The sequence below is a fragment of the Ictidomys tridecemlineatus genome, chromosome 2, assembly GCF_052094955.1.
Source record: "Ictidomys tridecemlineatus isolate mIctTri1 chromosome 2, mIctTri1.hap1, whole genome shotgun sequence".
Lineage (NCBI taxonomy): Eukaryota > Metazoa > Chordata > Mammalia > Rodentia > Sciuridae > Ictidomys > Ictidomys tridecemlineatus.
Window position 1 is genome coordinate 13,068,063 of NC_135478.1, and position 24,871 is coordinate 13,092,933.

Sequence of the window (24,871 nt, forward strand, 5' to 3'; positions counted from 1 at the left end):
AACTGCCCAGCCTCTTCTTTCTCCTCCTTTGAGAAAATCCTAGGCCCAAATAAGGCGAGGGCTGCGGGCGCCGGGTGAGCTGGCCAAGTCCTCCCGAGGAGCGAGCGAGTGGCGGCTGGCCCGGCCGGCCGGGCTTGGGCCTCCTCCAAGACTCGCCCTGCAGGAGGGCGGGCGCACCCCGATCCTATAAGGCCCTCTCCTGCACCCTGCCGCTCACTCACCCTCCAGCCCGCAGCCCGCCGCAGCCCCCGGGCCCACGCCCCCGCAGCCCAACCATGGAGGCCATCAAGAAGAAGATGCAGATGCTGAAGCTGGACAAGGAGAACGCCATCGACAGGGCCGAGCAGGCCGAGGCGGACAAGAAAGCCGCCGAGGACAAGTGTAAGCAGGTGAGTGGCCTTGGCTGGCTGGGCTGCACCGGGCTGCCCAGCGCCCTCTCTGTGCCCACTCTGCAGTCCAAGTGGGGTAGGTGCTGGGGCAGAGGGTGGAGGTCACAGAAATTTTGGTACCTGAGTGCCAGGGTGGGGCCGGGGATGATGCTCCGGCAGAGACAGAGGGGACCGCTGTCTTCCCTGGGAGGGTGTCCCTGGGCTGGGAATCAGGAGTGACCAGACATGGCCTCCACAGGGCCAGCGGGAGCCCAGGGAGCTGGAGAGGGAAGGTGCTGTAGGGCAGGGGCTGTGTGCCCCAGGGGGAGGCTGGGTGTGTGTGTGTGTGTGTGTGTGTGAGTGTGTGTGTGTGTGAGTTTGTGTGTGAGTGCATGTATGAGTGTGTGTGTGTGTGAGTTTGTGTGTGAGAGTGTGTGAGTGTGTGTGAGTGTGTGTGTGAGTGTGTGTGTGTGTGCACTCGAACACCTCTGTGTGCCTGTGCATATTTGTGCGTGGCGAGCATCTCTGTGTGTGTGTGCTAGTGTGTGCCCGTGGGGACTTTTCTGTATTCACGTATTTGTGTGTGCTTGAACGTTTCTCTGTGGGTCGTGTGTTTGCATGTGAGCATTTTGGGGGGTGGGTGTGTGTGTGTTCCCGTGGGGACTGTGGGCAGGCGGAGGTGTGTGCGAGGACTGGTCAGTGTGTGGCCTGCGGTGTGTGGTGTGTGGTGTGGACAGTGGGAGGCAGGCTGTGGGGGCATGGAGGTGACCGTGTGTGTGTGTGTGTGTGTGTGTGTGTGTGTGTGTGTGTACACGCGGGGGCTGACTGAGCTTCTGTCGGGGTGTGTGTCTGGGTGACTGGTTTTCGGGAGGACGTGGTGTTGACGTGTGTGTCTTTTCCTTTGTCTTTTTATTGTTCTTTTATTCATTTTTACGTGGTGCTGAGGATGGGCCCGTGCCTCTCTGTGACAGGCAGGTGCTCTGCCCCCGAGCCACCACCCAGCCCCTGGGATGTCTCTGTGCATGGAGAGGAGGGGATGGCTGAGCAGGGCGTGACATGGGGACCCCGCTGGGCTGTGTATCCCAGCGTGTCCTGGCGTCCCAGGGTCAGGAGGTGATGGCCCGGGGCAGGAGGGAGGCCGCTTCCCACCCCAGCAGCCCAGGAGCCCACGCAGAGCCAGAGCTCCAGGGAGGAGACCCCAGGAGACCCTCAGGACGGGGTTCAGTGGACGGGGCCGGGTTGGGCCAAGGCTGGGGCTCGGGGTGGAGCAAGAGTCACTTGTCCCGTCTGGACAGCGGGAATGGCAGAAGGAAGGAAGGGGCTTGTGCCCTCCCGGGGTGCCCTTCCTCAGGCTGCGCCATCCCGGGCCACCTGCTGGGCCCTTGAGATGGTGCAGGACGTCGATAAGCCCCCGTCGTCCCCCAGGACAGCCACACCAGGGGCCAGGCCGGCCCAAGCCAGGCCCGGTTCATGTCATCAGTTTGGTCACTGGGTGCCCTCACCTCCCAGTGCCTAGGTGGCACCTGTGTGAGGTGGGGACGTCACTGGGGCCTTCCTGGCTGCATGGGAGGATCAGAGGTGACTGTGCAGGTGGAGGCCTTGGCCGGGCGCCTGTGCACAGGGGATTATTTCCTGCCCCGCCCTGCTTCCTCTTTGGCCCTCCCATCCCCCAGTTCCTAGGGCAGCCCTGAGTGACACATCCATGTGGGCCAACTCCACCCCAGTGTTCCCGGCCACACTCCTTTCCCTCTTCCCGGGGCCCCTCCCTGGCAAACACAGACCCGTCCTGCCTGGGCCCTGGCCTGCCGGCTCCCTCCATCAACCCTTAGCCCCGTCATGGGCGGCTTAGCCAGGGAGCAGCGCAAAGCCTGTGGCTCCAATTCTCACTAAGGTGTGGGTGACTGATACAGCTCCTCTCCAGAGGCAGCCACGCGCTAGAAGGGAAGGTCCTCTAAGCCTCTAGCCCACTGTCTGACCCTGGAGGTAGACACGGTGCTGCAGTCTCTGGCTGGATTTCATTCTTTCTTTTGTTATTATTATTATTAGTAGTAGTAAGTAGTAGTATTTTGTACAAGGGGTCGAACTCAGGGGTGCTGGACCACTGAGCCACATCCCCCGCCCTTCTTTTGTTTTGAGACAGGGTCTCACTGAGTTGCTTAGGGCCTCGCTAAGTTGCCGAGGCTGGGTTTGAACTCGTGATCCTCCTGCCTCAGCCTCCGGAGCCGCTGGGATCCTCCCGGTGGCAGATGAGTTTTCCAATGGCCAGGCCTGGAATCCAAGGTCCCAGAGCCCCAAGGCGGAAGCCACAGCCCCACAGGGCCAGTGGTCCACCCTGCCTGGGAACGGAGGCGGTGGCGAGGGGTCACCTTGCCCAGCCTGCCCTCTGCTCCAGGAAGCCAGAGAGAAAGCGACCTGGGACCAACCCAACCCTCAGGGACAAGGAGCAAAGTCCTGATTCCCATCCCTGCCGGTCCAGTGGGAACAGGACATGGAAGGCCAGCCTGCCTGCTTCCTGCCCACTCCCCTCCCAGGGCAGTGACATCCGCCATCATTGGCCTTTGACCCCACATCCTGCCTCAGCCTGGCCCTAAGGCCCGTTTACATGGACTAAAGTTGCTCCATGACCCTCCGGGCCATTTCACAGGCTGGAAAACTGAGGCCCAGGGAAGGTCAGCAACTTGCCGGGCAGAGCTGCACGTCCCAGCACGTGTTCCCTGGGTGGAACTGGGTCAGAAGGAAGGGCCCGTCCACAGCGTGGGTCTGCAGATCCACCGCCCGCCCCTGGGGGGCTGGTTCCTTTCCCTGGGTCATTGGACAACTCTCCTACAGTGGTCTGGGGAGGTGGTTCCAGGGAGCCCTAGGCTGGGGGACGGGGGGGGGGTAGGGCAGGAGTCCCCCCGGCAGAAGGTGGGGAGCCGTGGGCACAGCTCGGCCAGCAGTCCAACAAGCAGGTAGTTTTGCTGTTGTTGTTTTTTAATATTTTTTTTAGTTGTCAATGGACCTTTATTTTATTATTTGTATGTGGAGGTGAGAATCGAACCCAGGGCCTCACACATGCCAGGCAGGCGCCCTGCCCCTGGGCCCCAGCCCCCGAGTTACTTAACAGAGTGGGACTCCCGTGCCCCGCTGCTGGACACCCTCATTCCCCTTTTCAGACTCGACTTGTCCTTCTGGAACGGGGACTCGAGGGAGATGGCATTTGTAACACGCCTGGGACACTCTGAGACGCTCAGTAGCCTCCTACCCACCCTCGGCTGGTCCCACCAGTTCTTGTCCAAATGTCCTCAGAGCCGAGCATCTTCACACCCCAGGAACCCAGTGTGCCTTGTTTGAACCCATGTTTGAACCCCTCCCCCACACCAGCCAGGCACACAGTCGGTGCCCAGTAAATGCTGTGATCCCGAAGGGAGACAGGGGTTGCTGGGTCAGGACTGATCTGTGAAGTGTCTTAAAGGAAACTGGCTTAGGACTGGGGCTGGGCCCGGGCTCAGGGGCAGAGCGCTGGCCTGGCACGCGGGAGGGTTTGATCCTCGGCTCCACACAAAAAAACTTAAATACACAAAACAAAGGTGCTGTGTCCCTGTGCAACTAAAAAGATTAAAAAGAAGATTGTCTCGTTTTCTCCATGAAGGCAGAAGTTCAAAAGCCAGGATGGTGAGAGGCCACCAGGTCAGAGAGGAAAAGTGAGGTCAGAAAAGGGGACAGGGGTCACATAGCTGGGACTTGGAGTCAGTCCTTACCTGGAGTTAAAGGCCAAAACCTGCAGACCCTGACTCTGGTCTGAGTTGCTGCTGGCACTGGGTTGGGCCCTGTCACCTTCCCGTGACTGAATATTCTTGCGGGAGTCGGGGGTCCCTGGTGACTTAAGCAGACCCATCCGTCCCTGCTCTGGGCAGCACCTCAGCTAGAGACCCTCACGGGCCACCTCAGCAACCTGAGCTGAAGCCCTGGCAGCAGGACTCAGGATCTGCGAGTCTGGGTGGCCCTGACCAGGGGCAGGACCTTCTAAGCATTCACGCTAGTGTGCGCACACTCACTCACGCGCACGCTCACACCCACACGGCACCTCACCTCTTGGGGGAGAGTGGGATCAGCCGGCTCCAGAAGTCTCAGGCGCAGGAGCCAGTTGGGGAGGAAGGAGGACAGCCCGGCTGGCGTGGGGGACAGGACAGCAGCTGGGTCTCCGCCCCGGGAGCTCTAAGCAGAGCCACGGCCATGCTTCCTCCCAGTCTGGAGGCTGGGAGCCCAGGGTCAAGGTGCAGGTGTGCTGTGGGGAAGGCTCTTGGGCTCCTTGACAGCCACCTTCCTCGGTGTCCTCACATGGAGAGGACGAGGGAACACTGGTCCCTTCCTCTTCTTCTGAGGCCCCTGATCCCGTGATGGGGACTCCACCCTCCAGACCTCACCTCACCCTAATCCAATCCCAAAGGCAACCACCTCCAAATACCATCCCTTCCAGATTGGGGTCCAAAATACAGGTTTGGGGTGGGGGGGACACAAGTATAGAGTTGATAGTGTTTATGTTCAGAGGAACCGGTTCCAGTTCTGTACTGTGTGACCTAGGAAAAGCCACCTCACCTTTCTGGGCCTCCTCCTGGAAGGAGGACAATGAAGCAGGGTCTTGGGCTGCCTGCTCCCCCTAGGAGCATGGACAACAGCAGGGGTCGGACCAGCAGAGACCACGGTCAGACCAGCCCAGGGGATGGATGTGGCCACCCCAGTCTGGAGGGTGGTGCAGTGTGGGGTCTGAGTTGATTTGAGGGTGTGGTGGAGGTAATGGGGATGGAGGTGATGGGGCCTGTGGTTTGTATCCCCCAGACTCAGGAGCTCCTCAAACCAGGAGCCAGGGAAGACTCTCAAGATAAAGAGAAAGGACTAAAAATCTGGAAAAGATAGCGGACATTTTAATTAAGATAAACATACACCAAATATGCAACATTGGTAAAGATTTAACCTGAGCCTTCAAAGATAATGATTTTTGATCGGTTGGTTTCTTCTAGCCAAGTCTCCAAAGTTTAGAAGTTGGGGTGCAGGGTCGGAGCCCTTTGGAGAATTTTGGGAGACAGTCTTGAGATCCACTGCCTTGGGCACGGCTAAGGGCAACAGGCAATGGGGAGCCATGGCAGGTTCTGGGCAGAGAAAGGGCAGCCATACTCTTTGGAAAGTTTCCCTGGCTGCCAATGCGGAGTACAGGCCTACAGAAAGGTAGACTGAGGAAAAGAGGAGGGGTCCAGATCCAGAGTTTGAGGTTCCCCTTCCTGCTTAACCCACATCACTAGAGGGTTTTGCAAAAGCCTGAAATTGTCGTGCAAAACTGAATGAGCAGTGTTTCTGCAAAACCTGTGGGAACACCAATTACCCCAAAGCTGTGATCGAGTCCCCAGCAGGACTAGGGACCCCAGTGAGGTTAAGAACATTTAGTCCCCAGGACAAGGGAGGGATGCGGAAACCCCTGGGCAGGTCGCATTTCTTGAATGGTGCGTACTATTGTTATCCCTGTTTTACAGATGAGGAAACCCATGCCCAGAGAGGAGGGGAGCCAGAGGACTTTTGTGGATATGGGGGCCAACCCTGTACCGCAGGGGCACGGTGGCACCCCAGGCTGATGCGTCCCCCGATCTGTCCCCAGGTGGAGGAGGAGCTGACGCACCTCCAGAAGAAACTGAAAGGGACAGAGGATGAGCTGGACAAATACTCGGAGGACCTGAAGGACGCGCAGGAGAAGCTGGAGCTGACGGAGAAGAAAGCCTCCGACGTAAGTGCGCAGTGCTGGGGGTGCCCGAGGCAGGGCAGGCAGGAGCCCCAGGGCTGGCCGGGCGGGCAGCGCTGGAGGAAGAGGAGGAGAACCAGTTGGAGAAGGCGGTGCCTCCCGGCGCTTTCTCCAAATAAGTCCCGAAAAGGGGCACTTTCCAGCAGCTGCGGCCAGCGGTGCCGACGTCAGGCCCTCCCCCAGCGGTGCTGACGTCGGCGGCCGGCCCCGGTGACCTCATCGCCTCGACGGCAGCGGGGCCGGGGGGCGGGGAAAGGCGGGGGCGGCCCGGCACAGGCAAAGGCTGGGGGGCCGGGGCGCGGCTGCTGTAGCTCTCTCCGGAGCCGAGCCGAGCCCAGCCGATCGCCCGCTGCGTGCGCCCCCGCGCCTCCGCGCCATGGCTGGCCTCAACTCCCTGGAGGCGGTGAAACGCAAGATCCAGGCCCTGCAGCAGCAGGCGGACGAGGCGGAGGACCGCGCTCAGGGCCTGCAGCGGGAGCTGGACGGCGAGCGCGAGCGGCGCGAAAAAGTGAGAGCCCCGCGCGCCCCGCGCCCGCACCCCCAGCCGCGCGCTCTCCTTTCTCTCCCGCTCCCGCGCGCCCGGCTGCAGCCGTCACTGCCCGGAGCCCGCCTTGGCGCCCTCCGGCCTGCCGCTCCCCGATCGCGGCCCCGCGTCAGCTCCCCGGCCGCCGCCCGCCGAGTCCCCCTGTCTTCCGCCGCCATCCTCCCTCTCCGGCGGGGGCCGCGGAGGGGGCGCTGCATCCGGGGCGGGCGAGGCCGGCCGCGCGGGAAATGGGGGGATGGGGCAGAGGGGTGCGCAGCCCCCGCTGGGGAGGTGGAGGAGGGGGTGCGCGGCGCTGGGCTCCGGGTCCGGACAGGCGCGGAGTCCCCGGCCGAGGGGCTCTGCCACTGGACCGGGCGGCGGGGCGCGGGGGTGGCAAGGCCGGCTCCCATTGTCTGGGGCTGGGCCGGCCGGCTGGACTTGGGCGGGGGGCGGGGGCGGCGCGCTTTCTCGCTTCCCCGGTGGCTTCCCGGCTCCCGCTGAACTTTCCCAGCCGTTCCCAGGGGCGCGGCGGCGACGTGTCTGCTCCAGGCGGGGGGCGGAAGTGCAGCCCTGAGCCGCCGGCCTTTCTCTCCAGCTGGTCCCTTGGGCAGCCAGGGCCGCGGGACCCCGCCTTCCTCCAGAAGGCCCTTGGAATGTTCGCGAGGGGCCCTCCACCTGTGATCCTTTGAGCACCTACTGTATGCCTCTGCTGCACGTTGGCGGGAGGGAGCTAGAGGGAGGACAGGTCTGAAAGAGAAGGGAGCCGCAGCACCCCTTCTCCATCCCTGACTGCCCCTGGGGAGAGAGGGTGGCAACACTTGGGACTTGGGGACAGATCTGGATCTTAATCCCTTCTCAAAGTGCTTACCAGCTGTGTGTGGCTCTGGCCCATAGTAGGTGCTCAACTCGTTTTTCTCCCCTCCCTCCAGCCCTGAAAGAGTTCACGGTCTTTTAGAGGAACAAACGAAGTGTGGTTAGCATTCCGGGGGCTCCTGGGCCAGGCCAGGCTGGGAGGCCGGGTCTAGAGTTTGTTGGGACTTAGACAAGGGGTGTGTGGGGCAGGGGCAGTGGAAGCCCCGGGACCTGAGAGCTGGGGGACTGGGACTCGGGGCTCAGGGTGGAGATCCCAGAAAAGGAAAGATCCTGGCCAGGTGGTTGCATGGCAGTCCTGGGACGAGTCCAGGCTGGGGCTGGTCCCCTTCCCAGGCCCTTCTGTGTTGGCCTGGCTTGCAGCCTCTAATCCTGTAAGGGCTCTCTGGCTGGAAGAGACATTGGAAACCGTGTCAGCCCCCAAACAGTAGCTGCTCTGGCCTCTTTCACACACCAAAGCGTCCTAACCCTTCCTCTGATCTCACCCCAAGGCATCTCACAAGAGGACAATTACTTCTGCTCCAAAATGGCCCTCAGCCCTGAGCCAAGACTTAGGAGTGAGACAGTCCGGTGGGGAGGGTGGATATTTTTGGAGAGTTTGGGGCTTCTTTAAAGTTCACTCTACAGAGCTGCTTCTCTAGGTCCGGAGAGGGGAAGCCTGAAGGTGATTGGTGATTCAGGGAAAAGAACTGGGAGAGAGGAAAAAAAAAAAAAAAAAACCCGAGTCTCTGGAAGAGAAAGCCAGGAGCTGGCGGCGTGTGGCAGGATTCTGGGCCTGCCTCCCAACAGCTGGTTTCATTTAGATTTTTGTGTGATTAACCGACATCTTCCTGTTTCTTTGCCACATGTATCTAGCAAGCCTCTTTTACCTTATAAGGAAAATCCTTTGTAGCGTGTGGAAGGCTTTGATTGCAGGAAGGGGTGGAGCCCAGGATGACTAGCAGTGACTAGCAGTTTTTCAAAAATCCATATGTACGCCTGTGCAGGCAGCACCTAGGTGTGCGCAGCTCGGGGCTCTTGATTTCAGAGCGTGGCTGCTCACTAGTTAATTTTTTAGACAATTTGTGAATCAGATACCTCTGTGCGATGCTAAAAATCAATTCCTGTGTCTTCAGGATAGGTTTCTTTTGGAGGGAAAGTTCTGGAATTAGCGGTGTTGAATGCACACCTGAAAACCACTGAAGGAAAACAAACCCCAGATTCCTCCCCGAGTTGCCAATGGTGCTGGGCAGACTTAAGAGTCGTGCAGTCAAGAGAGGTGCCCGGGCTTGGCGTGGGGCTCCGCGATAGTGTTTGCCTAGCATGGGAGAGGCCCTGGGTTCCCTCCCCAGCATCCAAAAAAAAGAAAGACCCCCTCCTCATTGAAAGGTGATTTTGTTTCTGTTTTTGGTGGCAATGCTGGAGATTGGACCCGGGGCCTTGTGCATGCCAAGCCAGCTCTGCCAACCGAGCCATAGCCCCACCCCAAAGGGTGGTATTTCTTTCCTTTTTTTTAATTAATTTTTTTTGTAGTTGTACAGAATAACTTATTTATTTTTATGTGGTGCTGTGGATTGAACCCAGGGCCTTGCACATTCGAGGCAAGTGCTCTACCGCTGAGCCACCACCCCAGCCCAAAAGGTGGTATTTCTAAAGATGTCCCTCAACCGCTCTCCACATTGCTGGTTCAGGGGCGCATCCGTCAGAAGGCCCCGTGGGTGTGTCCTTGCTGCGGGGATCTGGCCGCAGACCTTCCTGGTTCAGTGACTCCTATTTTCTGATGTATAGACCCGGCCGGGCAGGGCGTGGTTCCCAGTCATTTTTATAGTCTCTCCCACTTGCGAGATTTCTTGTCTAGATAGGAAGAAGGTATGTGCTTCGCCTCTTGGTTGGCCCTGCGTGACTGTCTCAGCATTCCTTTCCAAGGGTGGCCATGCCCGCCCCAGTGGCCTGGCGGAAGTCCCCCTCCCCAGAGGATTAAGGGATGTGGGGCTGGGAAAGCCAGGGCTCCGGGGCCTCCATCCCTGACCTGCTGAGTCACTGAACAGACCACTTCCCCTAGCAGGGCCCTTGGTGCCCCCATCTGTGAAATGGGTGAGATGTGAGACTCTGAGGGCTGCGTGGCCCTTCCCACGTGTCGGGGCTGAGCCGGCCATGCCCTGCAGTGACAGCCCTCATGGCAGTCCTGTGAGGTCATCAGGCTCTGCAGGAGAGAGGCTCAGAGAGGTGACGCAACCTGCCCCAGGCCAAGGCCCAGATTCGACCTGGCGCTTTTTGACCCAGAGTTCCTGCTTTATGCCCTTGGCCAAGCTTCCTCCTGGAGGGTGAAAACACCCTGGAAGGCCGGGCAGCAGCAGCGTCCAGACACCTCTCCGCGCCTGTGGCCACGTCTTTCCTTTCTGTGCCTTTTTGCCCCGTGGTCTCTGCCAGAGGCCGTCCAGGACATTTCCAGCTGTGCTGCCCACTGCCACCACCTTGCTGGTCAGGGCCGGCACGTGGGCTTCCTTCCGTGTGTGCACGAGTCTTGCGTTCGGGTGTGTGGCGGCAGGGCTTGGTGGGACGTGGTAAACCAGGTCACCAGGGGCCTTGCCTCCTGGGAGTCCTGCGGTCAGCCCTGGTGACACACTCAGTGTCTTTTTCAGAGGAGAGCCACACCCCGATGGTGGCTCTGTTGTGAGCTGCCTGAAAGGCCCACCCTGGGTCCCAGGTCCCTGGTGTGCGCCTCTTATTGTCCCTGTCATTATTATTTTCATTGATGCATGATCTCGCACCTTTCGTCCCTCTACGGTATCGACTGGCCGTCCCCTGATTGAGGGGTGGCTGTCTCCTGATGTTTTCAGGGAAGATGTGTCATTTTAAATTCTCCGGACAAGAGAGGATGGATTCCTTCTGGGGGGGGTTGGGATGGCCTTTGGGACTCGGTCAGCGGAGGGGAGGCGGGAGCTCTTGCCGGGTGGCTGCTTCTTAACCTGCCCGCACCTGTGACCTCCCCAGGCCGAAGGTGATGTGGCAGCTCTCAACCGACGCATCCAGCTGGTGGAGGAGGAGCTGGACAGGGCCCAGGAACGGCTGGCCACTGCCCTGCAGAAGCTGGAGGAGGCAGAAAAGGCTGCGGATGAGAGCGAGAGGTGAGGACACTGGGCTGGTGGCCTCCGTGAACCGGGGATCACACTGCTGACCTCCCAGAGAAAAGCAAAAAGAGCAGTGGTCAGTTCGCAGAGGGATACTTCCTTAGAAAGCCATGGTACCTCTCTTCAGTGTTCCTGCGACATGGGTTTTCAGGGCAGTGTGAAAAGAGGGACAACTGGGTGGTGGCTCACACCTGTAATCCCAGCTACTCAGGAGGCTGAGGCAGGAGGATGGCAAGTTTGAGGCCAGCCTCAGCAACTCAGTAAGACCCTGTCTCAAAATAAAGATAAAAGGGGCTGGGGCCTGGCTCAGGGTAGAGACTTGCCCAGCATGTCCAAGGCTCTGGGTTTCATCCCTAGTGCTGTGCAAAAAGAAAACGGGAAATGAGAGCTGTCAAGGCCATCTGCAGATGTTCACGGGGTGGTGCCAGCTGTGTCTCAGGGACCAGTGCCACTGATGTCCTTACAACGGATGGGGCCGCCCCCATAGCATTTGCAGCATCCGGGCCTCCACAGGGCGCTCTGTCCTGGGAGCAGGACCGTCCTCTGGCACGCCTTGGCTCGGAGGACTGAGGGCAGATTGTGCGGCTCTGGGAGGCAGCGGCCTCTGTGCGGTGGTAAATGGGCTCCTTGTGCAGCCATGGTGTGGGCCGGGCCAGTGGTCACTGCATCTCTGCCACACAGTCACCAGAATCCTCACTTGACCTGTCCACCACGAGGGCTTTCCAGTGTAAGCTCCCCGCAGGCTTCGTTTCTGATGGGGCTCCTGGTCATGAACCAGCAGGTTCCGTCCGGGGACCCGGGAGGCTGACTGCAGGTTTCCGAGGCGGACGCTTCTTCCCCGGCCGTGGCACAGCCAGGGGAGGGAACAGGCCGCCGCGGCCCCTGCTCGCCATGCCCTAGATGGACAGGGTGGCGGCTCAGGCAGCCACAGAGTGACCAGGATCTAATGGAGAGGCCCTTTCGGTGGTGCCCGGAGCCTGGACTGGCCTCGGCACGAGCTCGTGGTCACACCTGCTGGACATCTTACACAGAGGGCCTCCGCACGCCACTCTGAGCCTGGGAAGGCCGCTTGCTTGTCTGCAGCACGTCACCAGAGAGGCCTTGAGTGTCACCCTTGGGGGACGCTGCTGCGTTGGTTAAAAGGACTCTACTCTTGGAGCCGGAGGTCCTTCCCCTGCCCCTTACCACAGGGCCTTGAGCAAGTCACTCCCATCTCAGGGTCACAAGGGTCTCCCCTCAATAAACATTCCAGCGAGCCCCCCACGGCCGGGCCAGGCCCTGTACCCGCAGGCGTTTTGATGGCTGAGACTGTGGCGAAGGCCAGAGAAGTGCTTCCTGGACGGAGGGGAGTGGCACGAAAGGCACAATCAATGACACGTAGTCCTGGTGGGCCTCCTCTCCGGAGTTGTCACTTATCTCTTCCTCCCCGACTTCCTGCTCAGCCGAGTCGCAGGAAGGATCAGCTGTCCCCAGGATGCGTCCTTTCTAAGTGCCTCCCTGTCATTCAGACCCCTTCATCCTCACCTGATCCGTGCAGGTTGAGTGTCCCTTGTCCCAAATGAGGGGACCAGGGTGTTTGGGATTTCAGGCTTTTCGGGTTGGGGATATGGGGTGTACACAGTGACGAGCCACCCTAGGGGTGACAGCCAGCGCACAGCCTGAAGGTTACCTGACAATGTTTCAGTGCCCCCCACTGTGACCTTGGCGCACTGTGACCTTGGCGCACTGTGACCTTGCCCGGGAGCTCAGGGCGGCATTCTCCACTGTGGCCTCCGATGGTGCGCAGCTCGGTCTCTGAAGCTCGTCTCTGAGCTCGCTGGACTGGGGCTCGTGGGCCTGCCTCTCACTGCTTTCCCAGGCAGGCCGGCTGTCATTTTATTACATCCTGTCTTGAAACCCTCGGTCCCGTGTCCCCTCTGCATAAACACCTCAGCTTGTCACTCGGGCAGCCCCCTGACCGCCAGGTTCCCACATTGCCCATCCTCGGGGCCTTCTGGCACAGTCCCCCACGTGGGCTCCCTTTCCCTCATGTTCACTGTGGCCTCTCTTACGTACGCTCTGACCCAACAGCCACGTCCCCTCCTGGAAAGCCTTTTGTGGCCGACCACAGCACTGTCCGTGGCTCCTACTCAGCTTCCCACAGCCACTGGCAGGGCCCTCTGGTCGCACCGTAGTGACAGCTATCATGTGGTGAGCACATGCCTCCTTACATTCCTGAGAAGAGTCTAGAAGGAGCGCACAGACGACCGGGTTCGGTCCCAGCTCTGCCACTGACTGGCTCTGTGACCTTGTGCGAGTCACGTGACCTCTGGGCCTGGGGGTGATGGAGTCACGTGACCTCTGTGAAATGGGGGTGATGGAGCCACTTCGCGGGGGCGGTTGCAGGTCAAGGCAGTCAGCAGAGGGGCCGTGGCCGTGAGCTTGGCGGCTGGCTTCATCTCCGCAGCTCTGTGACCGGTGGTGCCCGGTGACCGCAGGGCAGGAGAGCCTGGGGCGGGGTGGGCGAGCGCACAGCTCATCCTGAGCTCGCTCCTTGCAGGGGAATGAAGGTGATAGAAAACCGCGCCATGAAGGACGAGGAGAAGATGGAGATTCAGGAGATGCAGCTCAAAGAGGCCAAGCACATCGCCGAGGAGGCCGACCGCAAGTACGAGGAGGTGAGCGGGTCCCACGGGGGCAGGAAGCGGGAGGAAATGGCGCTGCCGATAGCGAGGACCACGGGCTGGAGGAAGCCCCGGGTTAGGACCGCCAGCCTCTGGGTGCACATCTGTTTTTGCAGTGACAGCCCCTTGGCTAGGAAACTATCTTGCTTGACGCCAAGAAGTCCTGAGGTCACTCGTCCAACTTGGCTGGAGAAGCCGAGGGATCGACTCCCTCACATGGGTCCGATGTTCTGGCACAGTTTGGCAAAAGCTGCAGATTGTGGCCCCAGCTGTGTCCCTGCGGTCCCTCTCTCCTCCCCCTGGTCCAGCTCTCTCTCCTTCCTTGTCTGCTTCACCTCTGGGGCCTGTGCGAGGGTCGCGGTTCCCTCCGGGCCCACCATGATGTGAGGGGGGCCAGCAGAAGGCCCCTTGGTGCGCATGGGCTGCGTGGCCTGGCCACCTACTGGGGAGAGCGCTTCCAACTGGACGGTGGGGAATGGTGGGGATGGGTCTCAGCGGGGTCCTGTCTCTGCAGGTGGCTCGGAAGCTGGTCATCCTGGAGGGTGAACTGGAGAGGGCAGAGGAGCGTGCGGAGGTGTCTGAACTGTGAGTGGCAGAATGGGACTGCGTGGCCCGCTGGCTCCCTGGGTGGAACCCAAGGGAGGTGGCTGTGCTGGGCGTTGACACTGGCTGGGTCTCTGTGCCAGTGGGCGGGCACCTGGACTCCTGGCTCATCCCTCCTTTTTTCTTTTGATGATGCTGGGGGTGGAACCCAGGGCCTTGTGCATATGAGGCAAGCGCTCCACCAATTCAGCGACAGCCCAGCCCTCCTCCCTCCTTTTGCATCCATAGTATCTTGTCTTAATGCCCCGGGAAGCATTGCTCATGACTTCTCTTCCCAGGAAGATTCTGGGGAAGAGCAGTGAGACAGGTGGTAGCGCAGAAGCCCCGTTTCCCAGCGAGGCCAGCTCAGGGGCTGAGAGTGTAGAGAGCAGGCTGCGCGTTAGCGCTTCAGGGCTCTGCTCCTGACGTCAGTGTTGGGCCCCTGACACGTTCTTGGCGGGGAGGTGAGAAGCTTGACCAGAATCTCACAAGTTGCAACAATCAAAACACTTCCTCCCTTGGCCTTGGATGAGGAATCCAGCTCCAGAGAGCGTCCTGCAGAGCTGAGAGAGATCTGGTTTCTCAAACCCACTCCAAGCTTGCTTCCTGGAGTGTCCCGTGTAAGCTCTGCTCGCTGCCCCCCCCCCCCCGGCCCCCACACTCCATCTCATTCCTCCACCTTCCGGAGTCAGCCTCGGTCACCACCAGTTTCACAGTCCTGTTGCCTGCCCTTGGCGGAAGTCCAGGAGTGCTTTACAAACCTCCAAGAGCTCCTGGCCCGCCTTGCCTCTGCCCGGTATGATGGGGTTTTGATAAGTACACAGCATCACATCTAGAAAATTCCATTCACATTTTTCCCACATTCCTTCTGGGGGCCCTGGGCAGCGTGGATTGCTCCTTTTGAAAGTTTCTTTTAAAGGAATTGCCTGCAGCTCGGGAAGATAAAACACACACGTTCTTTGTCTCATTGTAGAAAATGTGGGGACCTGGAAGAAGAACTCAAGAATGTCACTAACAATCTGAAATCGCTCGAGGCTGCATCTGAGAAGGTTGGTGGCTGGCTCGAGCTGGAGGGTGACGGGGTGAACTTTGTTGTCTCTTCAGGAACATGCCAGGGGTCAGCAATCTGACCTTTACTTGTTAATAGTACCTGGGTGCCCAGCAGCCAGGGTGGTCCTCCAGAACGAGCTGTCCAGGGGCTGGATTTCTCCTGACAGGTCTTGGGTCCTCTTCTGTGGGGGTCTTAGCACCATCTTTGACTTCCATCTCGTGTACCTGGAAAGGATCCTCTCAGGAGGATCCGAGCAAAACCACATAAATGGAGAGCCGCACCAGGCCTCGCTCTTGCCTGCGTCCTCCGGGTCCTCCAGGTATCCATGATGCAGGTGGAATTAGCTTTTTAGGTTGAAAGTGCCCAGAGCAGTCACTGCAGAGCAGACCCCATGAGGAGCATTGTCCACCCTTCGTGGTGGCCCAGCCTCATGAGCTCCAGCCTCATCTCTTCCGCAGGCTCCCTCCTGCCACCCTCCAGGTGCACAGAACCTCAGCTTCGTGGACATTCCCGTCCTTGTGTCCCCTCCAGTTCTTTGAAGCAGCTATTCCCGCAGCCTGCGGTGGCCTCCTCCGCCCCTCTGCCTGATAACCCCGCTCATCCTTTAGATCTCTGCTTACACCTCGCCCCTTCAACGACGCTTCCCCTGATTTCTCAGCCGGGTTATGGGGTTCCCTGCTGTGGAGCCCCACCTGCTTCTATCCCTGGTGTTAGGCTTATCGCGTTTACTTAGTCATTTATTTGCGGTGCTGGGGACGGAACCCAGGGCCTTGTGTGTGCTCAGCAAACACTCCACCACTGAGCCTCACCCCAGCCCTGTCACATTTATTATAATGACCCAATCGATGTGTGCTTTCCTTGCTGGACGACATCTATCTTGCTTAGGGCAGGGTCTCCCATACCAGCATGTGCCTGGTGGATGTTTGATCCCAGCATATGTAGTGAATAATTGCAGTTCAGTGTGCAAGCCAGATGTGGCCTTAGCCAGGGACAGAGCTGTCGCAGTGATCACATGTATGGTTTCTGCTCTGGAAGAGCTCAGAATGTAGTAAAGTGAAAGAGACTGAGAAAGTTGTAGTTCTTGACACCATGGTGGCACACGCCTGTAATCCCAGAGGCCTGGGAGGCTGAGCCAGGAGGATGGCGAGTTCAGCCTCAGCAACTTAGCAAGACCCCGTCTCAAAAAACGGGATGTGGCTCAGTGGTTAAGTGCCCCTGAATTCAGTCCTCTGCTACCAAAAAAATAAAGTTATAGTTCTTTGAAAATTCAACAGAGGGACCTTAGAAATTTAGGAAAAGTGTCACTGAGGTGACATTAAAAAAGGCATGGCTGGGGTGTGGCTCAGTGGTGGAGCTCCTGCTTAGCGTAGATGAGGCCCCGGGTTCCATCCCCAGCATGGAAGAGGGGAAAGACAAGGGTACCCCTGTGATTCCAGCCAGAAACACAAATTCCAAAGTTGGGCTCAACTCATGGCTTTGTCACTTTATAGCTACGTGACCCTAGACAAATACTTACCTTTCCATGGCCCTTTCGTCATCTGGAAAATGGGACTGAGGATATCTAGCCGTGCTGGACGGTGGCAGGAGCATGGCAGGCAGTTCTTAAACGTTAGTGATATTAACCTGAGATGATTGACAGGTAGCCATGGGGAAAGGAGCATGTCATGCTGGGGACACAGTCAGGGACAAGCACTGGGAGATGAGTACCCAGAACCGACTCTGCAGGCTCTGCCTTGGGGGAGCTGGTGGACAGACTTAGGGACATGCACTCCCAGAGGCCCGTGCGCCCCACTCCCTGGGAACATGGGCGGGTGATGAGCTCAGGCCCAGCTCAGGGCCACCTCCCTCCTCCTGAAAGGCGCGGCCTGGGCTTGGCTCCTGAGCATGCTCTCGTGCGTCAGGCACTCAGTCTTCTGCAGAGAACGGGGGACCTGCGTTCCTGTCTGCCTGTGCCCCTCTGTTTCACAAAGCCATGTTTTGGTGTCTCCCGCAGTACTCTGAAAAGGAGGATAAATATGAAGAAGAAATTAAACTTCTGTCTGACAAGCTGAAGGAGGTGAGTGTGGTGCGGCCCCCCAGCTCTGTCCCCTGGGCCCCCCAGCCCTGGTCCTGCTCTGACTCTCCTCTCCTCCAGGCCGAGACCCGTGCTGAATTTGCAGAGAGAACAGTGGCCAAACTGGAAAAGACGATCGACGACCTGGAAGGTATGAAACTGGCATCTAAGAGTATCCGTCCTGCTCCCCCTGCGTGACATATGCAGGGACAGTTGGTGGACAGCGGGGGTGATTCCGCGGGGGCTGAGCTGGGCTTTGTGTCGATGGAGTGCAGAGGGAGGGAGTCTTTGGAATTTCCTCAACTTGCTCATTTCACAGAGATGCCTGGCATTTTTTGGAAATGCTTTGCATTTTTTACGGACTCTCTGCCAGAGAGCTTGAAGCGGATCTCAATGTAAGAGAAAGGAAATCCAGAGGACTAGGACCCCCGTCAGTAGACCCTGCTCTGCCAGTCTGGCTGGTGCCCCGCGTCGCCCTGCCTGTTGAAGGGTTCTAATGTTAACTTCAGTCCCCTGTTCTTCATGAAATAGCCCGGAATTCCAGAAATGGGGTTAAAACAAAGTCTCCCAGACTGCCATTCCCCCAGCCAGGAGGCAGAGCCATTCTCCAGACTGTGTGTCCCTGGGTTTGCTTTGGGAAGCGAGATTTCCATGGAAGGGAGAATGGCGGTTCCCAGTGTGAGCTGTGGGCTGGGTGACATCCTTGGAAATCAGACACGACTGGGGCCTGCAGCTGTGGGGGCAGCTCTGTCCACTCCTAGTCACCTTCTCTTCGGGTTCATTGAGGCTCGTCCCCTGCAGAGCCTCACACCACCCGTGAGTCTCCGCGCTGCTTGGCTCCTCCTGTTCATGCCCTTTTCTCACTTCTTTCCTTCCTCTCGCTGTTCACCTGTGGCCCTCCATTCCCACCGTCGCGTCTGTTCCCTGAACCTCTCCTTCCGACTCTCTCCCTGGGGACCTTCGCCCTCTAGATGAGCTATATGCCCAGAAGCTCAAGTACAAGGCCATCAGCGAGGAGCTGGACCATGCTCTCAACGACATGACCTCTCTCTGAGCCCTAGCAATGCCGAAGTCCGCCCTCCCTCTGTGGGGGGGCCTGCGCTCTGGGGCTCCTGTCTCCTGGTCTGATCTTTCACGGCCTCTTCTGACGTGTCTGTGACTCTGAGTGAATAAAGACAGGCCACCCTCGTCTTCTTTCCTCATTTTCTTTCCTTTGCCTTTTCTCTGCCACCTTTGAGTCGTAGCTGAGTGCCTGTGACCTGCTGGGACAGGCAGTGGGTGGGGGCTCTCACTCACCATGGAGGAGCTCATGACAAGAGGGAAAATCAGGCCCACGTGATTCTTTTCTGAAGATGCGAAAACAAAAGCCAGCCTGGCCGAGCCCTCCCATGTGGCATGAGCCAAGTGCATCTGAATGCCAGTCATTTCGCCTTAAATAGAAATTGTTTTGGATGGAGACTCCTCTCTCCAAGCCTCTTGGGCATCTTAACAGAGTCGGCAGAACCTGCGGAGACGCAGGCCTGTGACCAAAACGGGGCCACCCTTGATGGGGTGCGAGCTACGCATTCAAACAGCGGCAGTGGCGTCCTGTCTCCTGGTCCCTCCTCTTCTCATTCGTTCTGTCTGTTATACTCTTGACCGGTCTTCCCCATGTCTCCACTGTCCACGCGATACTCATCCAGCTCTCGCCCTCGGGAGCAAGTTCACCAGCAAAGTCCACCTCTACACGCTGCCCTTAGAAAGCTGACTCACAGGGGCACTGAAGAGCGCCCTGGGAGGCGGGAGTGTGGCGCAGGGTAGAGCCGCTGGTTTAGCATGTGTGAGACCCCAGGTTCTGTTCCCAGCCCCCCACAAAAAAAAATGAACATCCCACGGGTTGATGGGGCACAAGCCAGTTAATCCCGGCTACTTGGAGGCTGAGGCAGGAGGATTACAAATTCAAGGTCAGCCTGGGCAACTGAGTGAGACCATTTCAAAAAAAGGGGGCGGGGCTGGGGAGTCAGCCAGGTACTGTGGCCCAAGCCTGTAATCCCCGCAACTTGGGAGGCTGAGGAAGGAGCAGTGAAAGTTCAAGGCCAGCCTCAGCAATTTAGTGAGGCCCTGTCTCAAAAAGAAGGGCAGGGCATGCCCAAAGCCCTAGGTCCAGGGTCTGCGCGCGCGCACACACACACACACACACACACACACACACAGGAATACAAGTGACATTATCATCTCCTGACTCCAGGCAAGGTGCCCAAGATCCTAAGATCTGTCCCTTGCCTTCTACTTAACCCTAACTCTGGTGAGGCAGTGAAGATGGCCTGTGGGGTTAAAAGTTCATGCTTAAAGTGACCAGAGGCTCAAATTTCAAATAGTTGTTCTCTCCTGCGTACCATCTCCTGATACCACCTCAGAGTATCCCAGAAACACTGGCACTTTGTCCCGGCCACACCTCCCTGGCTCCTTTGAACCTGGAGATGGCATGAAAATCTCCAATTAGAGCACCAGTTTGGGGTCACTAGAGCTTGTTGCTCATCCTCTGGTTTTAAAGTCAGATGGGAACTTCTGTCCCGATTCCTTGTACTCATCCCCCAGTGGCCCATGTCCTTCCCTCCAGCCTCTGTCCTGCTTCCCTTTATCCTGAACCAGTGGCAAACCATCAGCGGCCACTCGCCTCACCTGTGCCCTTGAGAGATTAGACGCCAGGGGGTGGTCTGTGTTTGCTCCATTCATTGCTGGGATTTCTCCAGACATGGGTAGCCTCCACCCTTTGAAATAACCACCCACCCTGCCTGTCCAGTCTCTCCAACCCGCACCTGGGTGGAGCTTCATTCCCAGAGACCAGTGCTACTACCTGTTGATGGCTGTGAGCCTTGTCACAATTCTGAAGGACAATTAACACTTGAAGGGAAGGCCATTTCATCTCATACCTAATTAATAAAAACAGAAGCGGGGAATCCAGGTGCCAGGGGGAAGTGGCTTCAGGGTTTGCAGTGAGATGTGGGTTGGAACCCTCGCCCATCACTTCAGCTGTGCACCCTTGAACAAGCCACGTAGCTTTCCTGCAGAGTAAAGGTGCTGGCTCAGTTACTGTGAGGGTAGAATGAGACAATGGAGACCCTGGCTCAGAGTCGGCATTTAATTAACATCCTTTAGTCCACACTGGATAGGCCCAGGTCGCCCTGTCTGAGTCACCCCAGGTCGCAGTCACTTCTTTCCCTTAAGTCCCTTATGGAAGGAGAGGTGCCGTAGCAAAGCTGCCCTCTTTTGCAGTCCCTTTATTTTTTTTCTTTCTGAAAATTTCCATGTCGATCATCCCACATTTTAGGAGGTATTTTGCTTTTTCTTCAGTATTTTAATGACTCAAGCCTGGTCCCTTATCAGCCATTGTTCAATTGCAAACCAGTCCTGAGCTCTGTCATTCTTAGTGGGATTTTTTTTTCCTTTCTTTTTTTGGGGGGGTGGGTGGGGCGGTACTGGGGACTGAACTCAGGGGCACCCAACCACTGAGTCGCATCCCCAGCCCTGTTTTGTATTTTATTTAGAGACAGGGTCTCTGAGTTGCTTAGCACCTTACTTTTGCTGAGGCTGGCTTTGAACTCCTGATCCTCCTGCCTCAGCCTCCCAAGCCACTGGAATGTGCCCCACCATTTTTTTTTTTTCCTGAATCAGTTCAATTTCTCAGTAACATTCCTGTCGTTTGGCTTAGATTTCAGATATGAAATTTGACTTTACCTGAGGGTTGCATTTACCTGGGGGTTGGCTCCATTGCTCTGGGTACACAGATACAGTGACATAATTATGCCTGGAATTTAGACAGCCATTCCCAGAGGCTCCACAGGAAAGAGGGGTTACAGGGTCACATTTTCCTACCCTGAGTCAGCCACTCACTAACTGGCATGGGGGGGGGACTTATAAGCACCCAAAACTAGGACTGATAAGATCTTAAGTTTGTATAGCATTCCGCAAGTTCTGAAGGATCTCTCATTTATTCCCCATGTCACACGCTGAGGTCATTTCCCAGTTTGACATCCGGGGAAGCAGACCTGGAGATCTAACTCGCTTGCCTCAGTGGTGCAACCAGAGCTTAAATCCAGGTGCTCTGACTCTGGAGTTGCCAGACTTATCAAATAAAAATAAGGACACCGAGTTAAATTTGAATTTCAGACAGGCAAAGCAGTAATATTTTTGGCCTCAGTTTATTTCATGCAATGTTAGGGATTCATTATTTGTGGTCTGTATGAAACTCAGTTTGAGTGGGCACCTTGTATTTTATCTTGCAAACTTGACTTCAAAATTGGGTTCTCGGTCCCTGTTATTCTGTGGTATTCTGCTCTAATTAAAATAGAGTATTTGCTCTGATTTGCCCTTTGGTAGTTTGAGGTTTAGAGACTTTTGTTTGTTTGTTTCCCCTTTAACAAAGATGCTTGTTAATTCATTTTTCCCTCTCCTCTTGATTCCACCAGAAAAACTTGCCCAGGCCAAAGAAGAGAACGTGGGCCTACATCAGACACTGGATCAGACACTAAATGAACTTAACTGTATATAACCAGAACCGGAAGAGTCTTGTTCCAACAGAAAACCTAGAGCTCCATGTCTTTCTCTTCTTTTGTAAGAAGTTTTCTTTTGTTATTGCATCTTCGCTTTGCTGGGATTTCAAGCAAATTATGATTATGTGACCAAATATTTTGTATCAAAGAAGCTTTGGGCACCAGTTAAATCTAATTCCTCCCTTTTTTTTTTTTTTTTTTAATTTCCAAATGGCACCAGCTTTCTGAGCTCTACTTTTATCCTTAAGTTGCATTTATTCCTAAGGTAGGCAGGGCGTTTCATACGAGCACACTCCCTTCAGATGGAGGGCTTTGGTTCCTGGGAATATAGTCAACCCCACACTTCCAAGAATAGGCTCCGATGTCTAGTCATGGGTTGATTAAGATGCTAAAGGGTGTAACGGTTCTGGGTCACTGTTGGCCAAGTTACAGGAGGCTAGGGACCATCACAATAAAATGGGTAGGGATTTCCCATCCAGAGCAAAAAAAAAAAAAAGAAGAGCCAGCGTGGGAAACCATGAACCATAGATAAACCTAGTCATCCCTCGCTTCTCCACACTCCACTGTGCAGAATACATATCCTTGGAGCAGTCAGCTTGACAGTGCTTGGGAAATAGTCACAATATTTACCCAGGGATTGCCTGGAAAATCCTTGATGCTATGTTCTACATTTTTCTTTCATTCTAAAGTTGTCCTCTGATGAGCAAGTGTCTTACTTATTCTAATAATGACCCAAGCTTGTCGGCTCTTGGGGCCATACCTGAGCAGGAATACTGTGCAGTACAGTCCTGTTAGGGTCAGCCATATCAAAAAGACTGCTAGCCATCCATAAATTACACAGAAGAGTTTTTTTTTTTTTTTTTTCCTGTCAACAAACATGTTGGGCAGAAGGGGTCTCTCTGGCAGCAAAGTAGATATAGAAAAGTAATTGGCCTGACGTCATCTCCATCCATCAGGGAATGACAAATTATCCAAGATTTGAATTCCTTCTTTGGGACCAAGTTAATAAAAGACCAAGAAACTCCTGATGAAACTGGATATGGAGAACTTTGAGGCAGGGGCTGCACATTTTGGCTTTGTTGTATTTTTGCTTTCTCGGTCAACATCTCAGAGCTGAAACATTCCACATTTCCCCAACGGTGTGGGGACCAACTTGAGTTTACAATTCTGACCAAATTCACCCTGCTTCCAGCTTATCCAAATCCCCTGCCCCTCACTCCTATTTATTAAGCATCACACTACCCAGGAGATACACTAGCAAATTGTGCAGCTGAATAAAATCCACACTTTTCTTTAGATTCTTGCGACTGTATCATATGTAATAGTATCACTTTTTCTACATTTTGGTCAAATAAATTTTTACATAAATGACAATTTGTGTGAATTTCAAAATGGGTGGGGACATACAGCATTTGGGTTTAACAAATGTAAATTGGGTAGAAAGAGAGGGTAATTGTGCCAAGAACTTTTGCGTTGTACCATGACTTCACGATAGATTGTGATCTCCTTATTGCAGAGTGTGTGCTTAGCCTCAGTTACTCAGAAGCTCCTGTCCTGTGATCCTCAGTCCTGCCTAGGCCAGGTTGTGAAGAATAAGTAGGATTTTAATAGATGTGAGAACATGGGAGGTGGTTTCTACCGCCTGAGTCCGACAAGTACAAGATCTGCCTGAGTAAGGTTTCTGTAGGCTTCACAATTAAAGGGAAGCACGTGTACAGTTGGAAGGTAGGCTGGGTCCACACTGATGAGAACCTGAACTTAGCATGGTTAGGAGTGGAGAAGCACTGAAGACTGAAGTAAGCAGATCAGAGCAGAACGAGGGAATGCCACTCTGCATGCATTATCAGGAAGGACTCGCAGACAGGAGGGAAAACAAGTTGGGAAAATCAATCCACAGTAGTGCCTTCCATGAAATAAGAGGGAAGAAGTAATCAGAAGAAAGTAATTTAAACTTTAGCCAAGTGGGTGGCAGGGAATTTAGAAAGGAGAGTGTCAAGTCACTACTGTTTCACTACCTGAATTGCTCTCTTAGTTTACTCAAGATCTTGGCTTGGGGAGGGGAGGTAAGGAATCAAAGAGAAATGAAAGCCTTTAAAATGTAAATGTAATGTAGGTGGCAGGTGTGGGGGAGGTTGAATACAGTTTACTTCTCTCCTCTAAGCCCCCACCCACCGATACTATATGGAAGTTCCTCCTTTAAGTACCTCTTTCCTCCCTCCCCACCCTGTTGGGTTGTAATCTAACCTCAGGATCCTGTTTTAATCATCTTTGCACTTCAGCATTTAAGGGTCCAGTGTTCCTTAACTGACGTGGCCCAGCTCTTGGGGAGTTCCCAGTGCCATCAAGTGTGGGTGGAATACAAGGCGAGTTGAGGACCTGTGAAGGGCGGCATACACTAGGGTGAAGTTTTTTGTTTTTTTTTTTTTTTTTTACCCAGCTGAGAGACAACAGATGGATATTAGATTAAGTGTTTTAAAATGAGCACACTGCAGGGTGTATCTAGGTTAGAGGAGTGGCCAGTGAGGCCAGTGGAGAAATGTGATGACCTGTGACAGTGGAAATGGGAGAGCAAGATTCAAACGCTGTTCTGAACCTTCCTAAGAACCTTGATGTGAGAGATCAAAGAAAGATGTCAAAGATGACAGGTCTCACTCAGGCCAAGCTAGTCTGGATAGATGAGTTCAGTGGTGGACATAACTGCATTTGAAGTACCTTTAACAAATCCAAAGGCAGATGACCAGAAAGCCGTTAAATATGGAGGGATGGCTTTAAACATGGGCTGGCTGGCTATGGATCACCTACAAAGCTGTTGGCGTGGAGATATTAAAAGCCACGGGAGCAAACGAGATCACCCAGAAGGTGAGTAAAAACAGATCCATGAAGAACAACACCTAGAGAATAAACAGAAATTCCCCCACCACCACCACCAAAAGGCTGCAGTGGGCTTGATGAGCAGTGTCCAGAGAAGGGGGACTGGCAGAAGCGGGCAAAATTGGGAGAGCACCAAGAGAAAACATCCAGAGAACAAGAGTAACACCACGAAGACGGAGGCCCAGAAAGTGGTCAATGGCTCTGGTTGGAACTTTTCCCCCAACCTGGGTAGATGAGCTGAAGGGGCAGGAGGACAGGCTATGGCCAGCTGTCAGCATATCCTTAGGTGAGTCCCAGAGTGATCCACCAGAGACTGGGACACGTGTGACAAGCAGGAATCCCTGGGGCCCAAACTGGCCTGTGAAGCCTGTCGGATCTGAGTTCAAATCCAATTTCCCACTTCGGAGCCTGGGAAAGTCCCGTAACCTCCTTTGACCTCAGTTTCTGCTCACCATAAAGCTAGAAAGTCATACCTACC

The 24,871-nt window shown here is 55.7% G+C and overlaps 1 protein-coding gene across 4 annotated transcripts; it reads left to right on the forward strand.

Annotated features, from left to right (window-relative positions):
* Positions 1-222: 222 nt before the first annotated feature.
* Tpm4 (tropomyosin 4) lies at positions 223-22,896 on the forward strand. 4 transcript variants are annotated; one of them, XM_078037743.1, is made up of 9 exons: positions 223-389; positions 5,998-6,123; positions 10,505-10,638; positions 13,181-13,298; positions 13,819-13,889; positions 14,860-14,935; positions 16,931-16,993; positions 17,072-17,141; positions 17,962-18,192. In XM_078037743.1, the coding sequence occupies exons 1-9, from the start codon at positions 276-278 to the stop codon at positions 18,042-18,044; spliced, it is 855 nt and encodes a 284-aa protein (XP_077893869.1). In that variant the 5' UTR covers positions 223-275; the 3' UTR covers positions 18,045-18,192. The 4 variants fall into 4 exon arrangements, with proteins under 4 accessions (XP_077893869.1, XP_077893868.1, XP_077893871.1 ...); XM_078037742.1 differs by lacking the exon at positions 17,962-18,192 and adding an exon at positions 21,439-22,896 and having other exon boundaries at positions 231-389; XM_078037745.1 differs by lacking the exons at positions 223-389; positions 5,998-6,123 and adding an exon at positions 6,380-6,646.
* The last annotated feature ends 1,975 nt before the right edge of the window (positions 22,897-24,871 follow it).